Source organism: Amblyomma maculatum, chromosome 1 (genome assembly GCF_055883805.1).
Source record: "Amblyomma maculatum isolate TAMU_Amacu chromosome 1, ASM5588380v1, whole genome shotgun sequence".
Taxonomy (NCBI): Eukaryota; Metazoa; Arthropoda; class Arachnida; order Ixodida; family Ixodidae; genus Amblyomma; species Amblyomma maculatum.
In genome coordinates, this window is record NC_139344.1 from 62308025 (window position 1) to 62321036 (window position 13012).

The 13012-nt window shown below is 44.1% G+C and overlaps 1 protein-coding gene across 1 annotated transcript in view; it reads right to left on the reverse strand.

The window, feature by feature from the left end:
- Positions 1 to 4317: 4317 nt before the first annotated feature.
- The window catches only part of LOC146202566 (uncharacterized), a 28107-nt gene continuing 19412 nt past the window's right edge, over positions 4318 to 13012 (reverse strand). Inside the window, exon 3 of the mRNA XM_084588229.1 lies at positions 4318 to 6248. Within this exon, the coding sequence (XP_084444355.1) occupies positions 6081 to 6248 (168 nt within the window). The 3' untranslated portion in view covers positions 4318 to 6080. The remainder of the gene's footprint in view (positions 6249 to 13012) is intronic.

Below are 13012 nucleotides of genomic sequence, written 5' to 3' on the forward strand. Positions count from 1 at the left end.
GTTTCGTATAGCATTGTATACACACTGCGATCAGTTCAATATGTCCTGTCGTCTGCATTTTAAGGCGAAAGCCTTTAAGGGCTCATGCCGTCGCGGACAGACAAAATGTGTCCAGCTTTTGTGGCGGCTCTGATTGGCCGAGGCGGGATGACGTCAAAGAGGTATTGACCAATCACAGAGCTCCCCCACAGTATGCGTGAAAGCGTGCGTTATATGGCCATATGTCAATCAATGATCAATTGCTAATTATTAACAAATTATATGATTAATTATTTGCTAATTATTAACATATTAGGTATTCGTTATGTAACTACTGAATGAATAATCAATTAGGTAAATATCAATTACCCACTTAATGGCTAATTAATCAATTAAAACTAATTAAATCAAGCAGATCATTAATTCAGTTCAGGCGTTCAGTCGTGTCCGACTCTTCGTGACCCTATGGACCATGTCACGCCACGCTTTCCGGTCTCTCACTATCTTCTTAACATCACATAGCTTCATCTGCAATGCCTCGAGAATGCCATCTAACCATCGCGTTCGCTGCCTACCCCTTCTCCGGCGACCCTCAACCTTTCCCAACATCAAATCTTTCTCCAGCGACTCCTCTCTTCTCATCAGATGACCAAAGTAGCTGAGCTTTAACTTTAGAATTTGACCCTCCAATGAGCAGTCAGGGTTTATGGTCGACAATATCGACTGATTTGATCTTCTGGCAGTCCAAGGAAATCTTAAGAGTCTTCGCCAGCACCACAATTCAAACGCGTCAATTCTTCGGCGGTCAGCCTTTTTCACAGTCCAACTCTCGCATCCATACATCACAACTGGAAAGACCATAGCACGGGTTATACGGATCTTGGTTGGCAGACTAATGTCTCTGCTCTTTACTAGGCGGTCAAGGCTAACCATTGCTCTCTTTCCCAGAAGCAGGCGTCCCCTAATTTCATGGCTGCAGTCTCCTTCAGAGGTAATCTTGGCGCCCAAGAACAGAAAATCTGTCACAGCTTCCACTTCTTGTCCATTGATGCTCCAGGACTTGATAGGGCAAGACGCCATGATCTTCGTCTTTTTAATGTTCAGTTTAAGACCAAACTTCTCACTCTCTTCTTGTACGCGCATCAGAAGTCTCTTGACTTGCGCTTCACTTTCTGCCATTAAAGTGGTATCATCCGCATATCTAAGGTTGTTGATACGTTTTCCAGCAATCTTCACTCCATATGAAGACTCGTCCAGACCGGCCTTCCTCATGGTGCACTCTGCATATAGGTTAAATAGGCAGGGCGACAGTATGCAGCCTTGCCTCACTCCTTTCTCAATCGGAAACCAATCGGTAAGACCATGCCCAGTTCTGACTTTGGCCTCTTTTCCTTCATACAGGTTCCTGAGGAGACAGAGGAGGTGAATTGGAACTCCCATCTCTTGGAGAGCTTGCCACAATCTGCTGTGATCTACGCAATCAAACGCTTTCGCATAATCAATAAAGCAGAAGTAGATAGGTTTCTGGAACTCTCTTGCTTTTTCCATGATCCAGCGGAGGTTGGCAATTTGGTCTCTAGTTCCTCTGCCCTTGCGAAACCCAGCTTGCACGTCCGGAAGCTCCCGATCCACATACTGCTGCAGCCTACCTTGCAGGATTTTTAACATCTCCTTGCTAGCATGCGAAATATGCGCGATCGTGCGGTAGTTGGAACAATCTTTGGCACTGCCTTTCTTTGGAATGGGGATGTAAACTGACCTCCTCCAATCCTGTGGCCACTGCACGGTTGTCCAAATCTTTTGACATAATGTATGCAGTGTGTTAACAGCGTCGTGGTTGAGGTTTTGAAGCAACTCAGCTGGAATACCATCAATTCCGCTAGCTTTGTTCTTAGCAAGGCTGGCTAAGGCCCATTCAACTTCACTCTTCAGGATGCCCGGCTCGAGATCAGTAATCACAATCGTCCTATGTTGGGTTTGCACATCCGGGTCCTTCTTGTACAGTTCTTCTGTGTATTCCTGCCACCTCTTCTTTATCTCTGAGGCTTCAGTGAGGTCCTTGCCTCGTTTGTCCTTTATCACGCCCAGCTTAGCACAGAAGCTTCCTTTGATATCTTTGATTGTCTTATACAGAGCTCTTGTGTTCTTTAATTGGCTGTTGTCCTCAACTGCTTGACACTGTATGTTCAGGAAGGCATTCTTATCTCTCCTTGCTATTTTCTGAAAATCCGCATTGAGAACCTTGTATCTTTCTCTTTCCCCCATACCTTTTGCCATCCTCCTTTCCTCAGCTATTTGCAAAGCCTCATCAGATAACCAGTTTACTTTTTTGCATTTCTTTTGCTTTGGAACTACCTTAGTAGCAACTTCTTGTATTACATCACGAACATCAGTCCACATCTCTTCGGGCTCTTTGTCTTCTAGACCTAATTCTTGAAATCGATTCCTCACTTCCACAGCATATTCTAATGGAATCTGATCCAGATCATACCTGAAAGGCCTTCTAGTTTTCTGCGTTTTTCTCAATCGAAGCTTAATTTTGGCTACAAGAAGCTGATGATCGGTGCCACAATCGGCCCCAGGCCTTGTTTTTACTGCTTGTATAGCGCTTCTCCATCTCTGCCGGCAAATAATATAATCGATCTGATACCTGTACAGACCGTCCGGTGAAATCCATGTGTACAGGCGCCTCTTGTGCTGTTGAAAATGAGTATTCGCTATGGTCAGGTTGTTTTCTTTACAGAACTCTACTAGCCTCTGCCCAGCTTCATTTGGCTCACCAAGACCGAACTGTAATTCCGGATATTTCTTCACTCCCGACCTTAGCATTCCAGTCTCCTATGAGAAAAACGACGTCTGATAATGAGGTGCGGTCTAAAAGGCATTGTAGGTCCGCATAAAATCTCTCAACGTCAGCTTCTTCAGCAGCAGCGGTCGGTGCATAGACTTGGATAACTGTTATGTTGAAAGGGTGACCTTGGATCCGAAGTGAAATCATTCGGTCGTTTTTGGGGTTGTACCATAGCACTGCTTTGCCCATTCTTCTGTTTACTATGAGAGCGACCCCATTCCTTCTCTTGGATTCGTGCCCACAATAAAAGACATAATGGTCGCCGGAGTTAAATTCTCCCATTCCGGTCCACTTGAGCTCGCTGATACCCAAGATATCAATGTTCAATCTGTCCATTTCTCGCTTGACGATATCCAGTTTACCTTGCGTCATAGATCTTACATTCCATGTTGCTATGTGATATATCTCCTTGCAACATCGGACTTTCCGGTCGCTTCCCGACACATCCACAACTGAGCGTCCTTTTGGCTTTAGCCCAGCCGCTTCATTCGTCCTGGAGCTACTAGGAATCGCCCTTTGTTCATCCCCAGTAACATGTGGGACGCCTTCCAACCTGGGGGGCTCATCTTCCGGCGCCATATCGATAATGGTATTGTGACTGGCCATAGGGTTTTCTTGGCAGGAAATACTGGAGTGGGTTGCCATTACCTTCTCCAGTGAATCACATTTTGTCAGAACTCTCTGCCGTGACCTGCCTATCTTGGGTGGCCCTACACCGCAGAGCTCACGACTTCATCGAGTTTCGCAAGCCCCTCCGCCACGACAAGGCAGTGATCCATGAAGGGGAGATCAGCTACTTACTAACTAGCGTCAGTGGTGTAGCAGAATGCGGCACTCAGGCTTTCGCCTTTCGCTACTTTAGTTACTAAAATCCCTAGTAATGTTTCTTTTATTATTTCAAGTGTATGAGTACAGCTTTATGATCGGTTGTTTGCAGGCCATTTTCAGTTTTTCGACATGATTTAGCACCTATGTTACCCTCACCTCGAAGTCCTATTGCTAGCTAATATATATTTTATTGAAGGCATCCTTAAAGGATCCACCCCACTCGTGTCAGAATAACTGCCTCGCTGCTGTGTGCTCGTGTGCTTTCAGTAGTCTAGTTTGAATTATTCGGATATGGAACCGAAAATACTTTTGGGTATGAACCGAAAAAAGTACCACGAGACATCAGGCACGGGTTGCGTGTAAGGGGCTGCCAGTCGCAATGAAAAATTTCACAGGCGGGGCACACTTTAAAGGATTCTTAAGAAACGGATTACGAAGAATGGTGACGACGATGGGGTTTATGGTTCCAGGACATCTTGGGCTGAAGAGCACCCAAGATGCCCTTCCGCCATCTATAAGAATGAATCATGCTCTTGCAAATTTCGCCCTGTCGGCTCGCACCATGTTCACGCGTCTCATTTAGCCGGCGTGAAACTCTCTTCAACTGGAAGCACGCGTTCTGGAGTCATCGTATAGGAAACACGCTTCGTTTAGGTACAATATACATATTTTTATTTATTTCAAAGCTATGTACACGAAAAATTAAACTCGACACGTTTCAAATAAAACGTTAAGATAATTACGGGCTACATTCGCCTCTGTGTACAAAGGCCGTTGTGGTGAGCATAGACTAATGCATACAAGTATCCCAAGTCGCAGCTTGAACAATAGATATTAATTTGTGGTGTGCATTCCTTACATACTAGGAAACAAATGAGCTTGAAATGTGATAAGTTCACAACAACCTTCATTATGATCTTTAATAATATTCTTAAATTTGGCTCTGGAAATATCCAGCTTTTGAGGCTTCCAAACCATTTTGAATTATATATGTTGTTTGAATTTCTAAAATGATTCGGCAGGATCTCAAAGTTGTAAGTTTGTATTTGTCGTTGACAACTAAACAGCATGCTTCTTAAAGCTTTACCTTTGGCCACGAAAAAATAAAAATGTGGTACTGAACTTATTCTGGCTGTTCGGTCTCAAAGTGGACGAGCAGAGCTACGTAGTCGAGCTTTGGAGAGGGAAAAAGCCTTCCTGTGCTATCAGTATTTAGTTGACTGCGCTTTATAGAAACAGTTCAACAAACAACCTAATTTCGTTTTTATTTCGTTTAGTTGTGCGCGAATGCAAAGACAATCACACTGAGAAAAGAAAAATATAAGAAGGGGAAAAAAGAAGCAAATATTTAGGGTGCGCACGCCAGCCTATATTTATGAATTGATGCCATAGCACAGGTACATGGGCATTATGCGTTGTAGCTAAGACTACAATGCATAATTATTTTATAATTAGTAGTCCTCATCTACAGTGCTAATAAGCAGTACAAAGTAGTAATCCAGTAATGCTAAGTAGGGATAAGTAGTAGTTTTGCTTAGTAGTGCTCAGAGCTAATCAGTAATGCTACATATGAGAATAGAAGGACGAAGATATCTAAAGTGGTAAAGGCCGATATATAAAAAGCAATAATAAAGGCAGGCTCGTCATGCTTAAATTATTTTAAGATGCTATGGGCTGCCGAAAGCCTTGTTTACGGCCTTGCACTCTGCTTATAATGAGTAATGCATAAGTGGACTCCCTGCGGCTACCAGACTTGACCAAGAGTCACGATCAGTATTGTACAGAGCACGGTGGATGGGTAGATTGAGATAAGACTCAAAAACAATTGGCAGTGATAGTCAGCACAATCCATCATTATTCGCGTTATCATTTCTCGGAGTACCGCGACAACTGCGTTCTAACAGTGATATCACGAAGCCTATGTACAGTCGTGTTAATAGAGTAATGCCAGTATTGAGAGTAACAAGAAGCCACGGTCGGAGACATAAGCATACATGCAGTCGGGTGGAGTGCTGCTACAACGCCTTTCTAAGTAACTGTGGTCTGTGTCTCGCGTTGCTTTTTTTCTTTTTCATGTAAACTTATTCCGCTTAATTTTTAAGGAAAACAAATGGCACAGAAAAGACAGGCAAATGTATCTTTCGCGAGGTATCTTGACGAAAACGATGTGGCACTATCTCACCTGTCACGATACATTACATGGTCATGTAGATGTAGTAAACTGCGTTTCGGAAGGGAAGCCTATATAATGCTCTTATTGTATTGCTGCTAAATAGCCGTCGCCACCACATTTACCCTGCATCTGAGCCCTTCAAATGTTACAGGTCATGCATAGGTCCCCGCATGGAGCACTCGAAGTTCTGCTGCAACCTTCTTCATGTCCGCGAACGTGGAACCATGTGTGGCGAGCATGCGGCATCTCCTAGATGTGAACCGCAACCCCGCAAGCGTGCAAGTGCTGCGGCTGCGCTGCTCTTCCACTCCAGCCAGCCGAGTCTTCAAGGACAATAGTGGATGGAGGTGCCTTGATCGGGCCTGGGCGGCCCAACTTCTCAACGCCCCCTCGCTGGGAGGGACCGGCTTCCTCGTCCTGCGTTAAGAGCACCGACACGACAGAAAGTCACGAGGCTGTATCAATCTGCGTACAGAGAGTAGCAAGTACATGCAGCATCCGGCCCCCTTTTCACTCTTTATGCGACACACTGAGAACCAAAGAAAAGCGAAATCTTACACTTAACACATGGCTACCTTGACCTGTTTGTACACACCTTGTCGCAAGAAGATAGCATGGCCCAAAACAAAACGAGCCAAAGGCATGCTCAATTTCAACAGTGGAATCACGCAGAAGTGTGTATGGGTGGAGGGGGGGGGGGAGGAAAGGAGGGGGGGGGGGGGGCAAAAGGGAGGGAAACAAAAAAGAGAACAGTATTAGCACCTATTTTATTTCTTCTTTACATCAATGATCTAACATCAAATAATAACGAAACAGCCCGAATGTTCGCAGATGACTGCATTATTTATAAAGGAATTAAATGACATGACGATCAGGTAAATTTAGACCAGACACTTGGTCAAATAGCAACATGGTGTCGGGAATGGCAGATGACTCTGAATGTGGAGAAATCAATTTTCATGACTGCGTCAAGAAAAAAGTAGTCGCTAGATTTCCCGTTTAAAGTTAGAAATAAATCATTAAAAGCAGTCCGAGAATACAAATATCTCGGTGTCCTTATCTCTTCAGGTTTGAAATGGAAAAAACATGTGCAATATATAACGTCAAAAGCATTTTCCGCACTTTTTTCTCTTAAGCGATCAATCCCGTCTGCCTCCCCTGACACCAAGTTGCTAGCACATTATCTCTTTGTCCGGCCTGTGCTCGAATGCAACATTCTTTGCTGGTTTCCGCACACATAACAATGTATAAATAAATTAGAGAGTGTCCAGCGGAAAGCAGTAAGGTTTATTTTTAACAAGTATCGACCTAACAACTCCCCAACTGAACTTTTGAACAGCGCGAAGCTTGCCAGTATTAGTAACCGCGCCCGAACTTCACGCCTTAAGTTCCTCTTCCTTCTGATAAATGGTGCTTTAAAAATAGATTCCGAGCTTTACCTAGTCCCTTCATTTAAAATAAATACTAGAACTAAACATTCACAACATTTAGTAGAGTATAAGTTTCATACTGACACCTTTTGTTATTCTTTTTTTCCGCAAGATATTAGGGAATGGAAAATGTTATCTGAGGATGTTGTTGGCTCTGAATCTCTACAAATCTTTCTTTCTAACCTGCCGTAATCATTTTTACCCGAACATGATAATCTAACATTTGAGTACTACAATTGTTAGAAATATTACTTCACCTATACTTATGTAGCATTGCATATTACACTACAGACTTTAACCTTTGTATTACCGCGCATGATGTCTACTCTATTTTCGACGTTATTCCATAGTCTTTGTATAACATGTGACGTGTTACTAATTACCTATCATGATGTACCCCAATCCTGCAACAGCATCGACACAGGCTAGCAGTATGTTCAAAATAAATAAATAAATAATAATGTAGTACATGTTCACTGCGTTGCTAACCATAAGTTGTGCGTGTGACATGGCACCTTGCAGTGTTTATCATCGCAGTGGCTCAGTTGGACGACCATTTGCTTGAAAGCACGTAGAGGCGCGAATGTAAGTAGTTTACTGAGTATGCGTTTTCGTTCTAATTGCAATCACGTCTTCTGTATCGGATATAAAAAGAAACATTATTTTGTCCAAGCGAAAGCGCACAAGCGACTACTACCAGCCTGCACATGAAACTCCTGCAGTTTCAAATAGGTAACAAGAGAAAAATGTTAGAATAAAATAAGCTACTTCGTTTCCCTATTATCCGCTCCTCTAGAAGGATAAATCATGATGTTTCATTTTATAAATTTATTCCCCTTGGAATCCTTCGCATGAGGCCGCATCATGTAGACCGGCAAAAAATGCTCAAAGATATACAGGTCAAATGATATATATATATATATATATATATATATATATATATATATATATATATATATATATATATATATATATATATATATATATATATATATATTACGTCTCGTGTAGGACACGTGCAGCTTCGAAGGAATGTCCCAAATGAAGCCACGTGAGTATGTTTCCCCTACAGGCTGAGACTTCTTTCTCGAAAAACTTTGCAGTGAGAACACGCATCGCGGTGGCAGGTACGTATGTGCTAGGGCTCTTTCTAGCTGCAGTTGGCATCCATCGGTGTTGAGGTGTGCTTAGGTTGTTGCAACTCTTAACCACCCGAAAAATATATCTTAATTTAGGGCAAAGATAAGCCAAGAAACTGGGCATAGGAAGTGGTCATAGTGGACAGCAAAATTTCTATATGTTAAGAATATTAGCATGTTTACTATCTTCACCGCCTTTCACAATTGGAGCGAAGCTTCTGTGTATTGGTGGTGACGCCCCGGAGCCGCCCTACCCATCCCAAAAAATAATTCTGTGAGCAGGTCGAGAATTTGCAAATGTCCAAGTGTAGGGATTTATGATTGTTTATTACTTTTACTGTTTGTCGATGTTTAAAATAGCTATCATTTGTATCAGCTGTGCAGCGGTCCTGCGCTGTTGCTTGTAATGGGGTCAAGAGCCCTTCAAGCTGCTTCTGCGCGGCTTTTTTCCATAGCCTCCTCCATATATTTTATGGAAAATAAACAATTGAATTGAATTAAATTAAATCAATGCTCATAGTCGTTTTAATTTCGAGGAAGAAGTTATGGTGATAGATAGCGCTTACGTACTTGGAATTTTTACATTCGGGAAAGAAAATGTGCGAGCATGCTGATTGGGACATTCATTTCACAAATTGTTCGATACAATAGACCTTTGGAGCGTTTCCTGGCTCGCAAAGACTGATTGACAAAAAACCAGTACGAGTGGATTAAAACTCAAAGCAAAGGCTACAATCGGCTCTGTAATTATTTTTTTTAGCGGCAATTTAATGGACGCTCCTTTAAAAGAGCGGCATATATTCCGTGGCCGTGATAATGCATCTCAACGTGCTTCGAGCTTGTGACTTCCGGCGAGGCTCCCAAGAACAGTGGAATACCTGAAACAGTATATCTTTTAGGGTACTCTTTTTCAACAAACCCTCTTGATGTAATCTCTGAGCAGTCTCAGTGACTACAACAAGAGGGCATAGCATCAATTTCAAAAATATAAAAAAAAATTGCGAAACATTGATTATCCTCATTTTCAACCCAAAGCTTGTATCGCCATCATAATTAGCCCAACAAGGAGCTAGTTTGGACTGGTTATTAAAATATGGCTTCAAACTAGCGCAAAGACACACAAGGACGAGAGAGAAACGCTTGCATCTGTTCTTCTCTACTTCTCTCTCATTCATGTGAGATGCCGAGCTGTTCAGAAATCGTTAGCCTAAACGAAGCCCACTAGAGGATAAGAGCCTCTTCTCGAGGTCCCAATTACCCGTGCCCTGCCACAGTCGCGCCTACATTATCCTTGCAAACTTGATATTATTGGCGCACCTGACTGTCTACGTATTTGTCCCTTTTTGTGAGTCAGTCCGTTACTCTATAAACAATTACTCTTCGCTTTACACGTCTTGCCCATGTCATTTCCCTGCCTTTATTTCATGTAGTATATCGTTAACTCGCGCTTATTCACTGACCATATGATATTTTCTGCATATCAATAACTAGCGTTTCTTCATCATTCTATACTTTTTTCGTGTTATGCCCGTCATTTTCGTTTCCGCCGCCAGCTGCGACGCCCTCAACCTAATTTCAACCTATTTCAATAGCTCCCAGGTTTCTCCTGCGTGATATAAGGGCTTTCAAGATACATGTACTGTCTACTGGGGGAATGTTGGTAATTTGCTCCTCATGAACGGAGAACACCTACCAGATATTCTCTATACAAGTATTTCGCAGTAGTGGTCCGGTTTTGCGGTCACATTGAGTAGTTGTATTTTTTTAATCATTCTAATGCTTCATCACCTATACTAAATAATTTCTCCCTTCCAAAATAACATCCATTTCTCTGGGTTTTTTCTATATTAATATTTTCACCGAATATTCTATTTTGTCAGTTTATGTCCTCAATCACGATCTGTAGTTCATGTCCTTGGTTACTTAGAACAGGGGTCCAAAAACGTAGTTCCGAGCGCTCTCACTAAACTGCCCAACTGCTAAGTCAAGGCAAAGAAGCGCACGTCTCTCATCAGGCATATTTCGGGCGTTTCGATGGCGGCATCACGGCGAAGTTCTGCCGCCGACGAGCCCATTTGCGTCGAAGGATTAGTATCTGCTAAGTAGAAAAATAGGCTTACGCCGCACTGCCGCCGAAGCAGGGAGCGGTCATAAGTAATGAAAGTCGGGCGAGGCGCCACGTATTTCTGTGCGCTGCTCAGCCTGCGGAATCATCGGTCTTGGCCGAGTGCCCGTATGGACAGTTATTAAAAAAATTACTTACAAAACGGAAAAAGCTAACACGTGCGTACGAAAGCGAACTAAACGACAGAAAAAACAGGAGGAGCCCGTGCCCACACAACATCGCCCGGTTGTGTGCGTGCGTGCGTGTGTGTGTGTGTGTGTGTGTGTGTGTGTGTGTGTGTGTGTGTGTGTGTGTGTGTGTGTGTGTGTGTGTGTGTGTGTGTGTGTGTGTGTGTGTGTGTGTGTGTGTGTGTGTGTGTGTGTGTGTGTGTGTGTGTGTGTGTGTGTGTGTGTGTGTGTGTGTGTGTGTGTGTGTGTGTGTGTGTGTGTGTGTGTGTGTGTGTGTGTGTGTGTGTGTGTGTGTGTGTGTGTGTGTGTGTGTGTGTGTGTGTGTGTGTCTGTCTGTCTGTGTCTGTGTCTGTGTCTGTGTGTGTGTGTATGTGTGTGTGTGTGTGTGTGTGTGTGTGTGTGTGTGTGTGTGTGTGTGTGTGTGTGTGTGTGTGTGCGTGCGTGCGTGCGTGCGTGCGTGCGCGTGTGTGTGTGTGTGTGTGTGTGTGTGTGTGCGTGCGTGCGTGTGTGTGTGCGTGCGTGCGTGCGTGCGTGCGTGCGTGTGTGCGTGTGTGTGTGTGTGTGTGTGTGTGTGTGTGTGTGTGTGTGTGTGTGTGTGTGTGTGTGTGTGTGTGTGTGTGTGTGTGTGTGTGTGTGTGTGTGTGTGTGTGTGTGTGTGTGTGTGTGTGTGTGTGTGTGTGTGTGTGTGTGTGTGTGTGTGTGTGTGTGTGTGTGTGGCCTTGTGGTAGAGCATCCGCCTCGCATTCGGGAGGTACGGGGTTCGATCCCCAGTACCGCCGGGTACCCACCGGTTTCCAATGGGTACAAGATTTCCCCCGGCCTGGTGCTCGGCTCTTCTGGGGTGAAATGCTTGGGAAAAGGGGCCATGAACCAAACATGTTGGTTCAAGAAAAAAAAAGGGAAAAAAAAGGGCCACATAATGGGCTGTTGCCGCGCAAGGCGGACTTATTGTTGTCCGATGGCGGAATGAATCACTGCCACATCGGCGCAACTATTTTTTTCGTTTTGTTTTTTTAGGACTGCTGCAGCTGAGGCTCTAAGGGAGCGCTTCAGGTGAGGGTCAAAGGAAGTACCTTTGCAAGACAAACAGAACCACCTTTGCAGGCTGCGAGGTTCGAAACTGGGTTTGGGCCCACTGCGGAGGAGGGGCGCGCAGCGGGGTTTACGGAGCTTCTCCCAAACGCACACCCCTGTAAAAGCCGAGCACCAGGCCGGGGGACGCTTGTACCCATTTTTACCGGTGGGTGTCCGGCGGTGGGTTTCGAACTGACCACCTCCCGCAGCCGAGACGGGCGCTCTAACCACTAGGCCACGGCTGCGGCTCCCTTAAGGAAAAAATTTTAGGACACCTGATTAAAAGGGGCGTATCACTACAAAATCGATTACCAAGGTATTGTCGCCTTTTACCTCGATCCCTTCAAATCAGAACTCTGGAAGCCTCATAATACGCATTGAATAGCGACGATCACATCGTGTCTTCCTACCTTATATTCTTCATAAGTGAGTATTTTATCACTTTATAAGTGGAGGACTATGATCGCTATGTAGTCACTATAAAAAATTTTCAGACATGTTTGATTGATTGATTGATTGAATGTCTTTTATTGAGTGGGAAGGCTCATGGCCATGGATGGGGGTAAAAGGGAGTAGGCAGAATCTTCATTGTTTACAAAGGTCGTCACTCAAATCATATTGCTCTGACCAGGCCACTAAGGGAGCCATACTTGGCAAATATCATCTGTGTGTTAGCATCAGTTTCTAGAAGGAAACGGTAGTTCAGGCGGTAGGGTTTGATCTCGGAGCGTCCAGTAGAAAAAACAGGGCAATCCTACAGTAGATGAGATATGCCGCCGCGCGTTAGAGTCGTACAGTGGGGGCCTGTAATCATTTCCTCTGTATACTGACGCCAGCGGGCTATAATACGTGGCGTATCTTTTACAGCACCTTTTCTACACCCTGGTTCGGCAATGCCTTAATGACTGCTGATATTTCTGTCGAATCGTCTCTCATTATCTCTGAAAGATAAATCTACTCGTCAAATGATCCTATTCATAATTGGTATGATCATAAGGTGAATCGCGCCCACTACAAAAGAGGCATATAATTAATGACATCCAATGAATGCTGCCCTGTGCCCGCTGCGCCCGCTTTATACTCGCGAACTTCTTTATCCCATTCACTCACCGTACACTCCAATACCCTTGTAATGCCATGAAAGGCTTCCCGCAAAAAAGACGACACGAAGACAGTCGACACAACAGGACAAGTGCGTCACTACTGTCTTCGTGTCGTCTTTTTTGGGTATAGCCATTCATGGGCA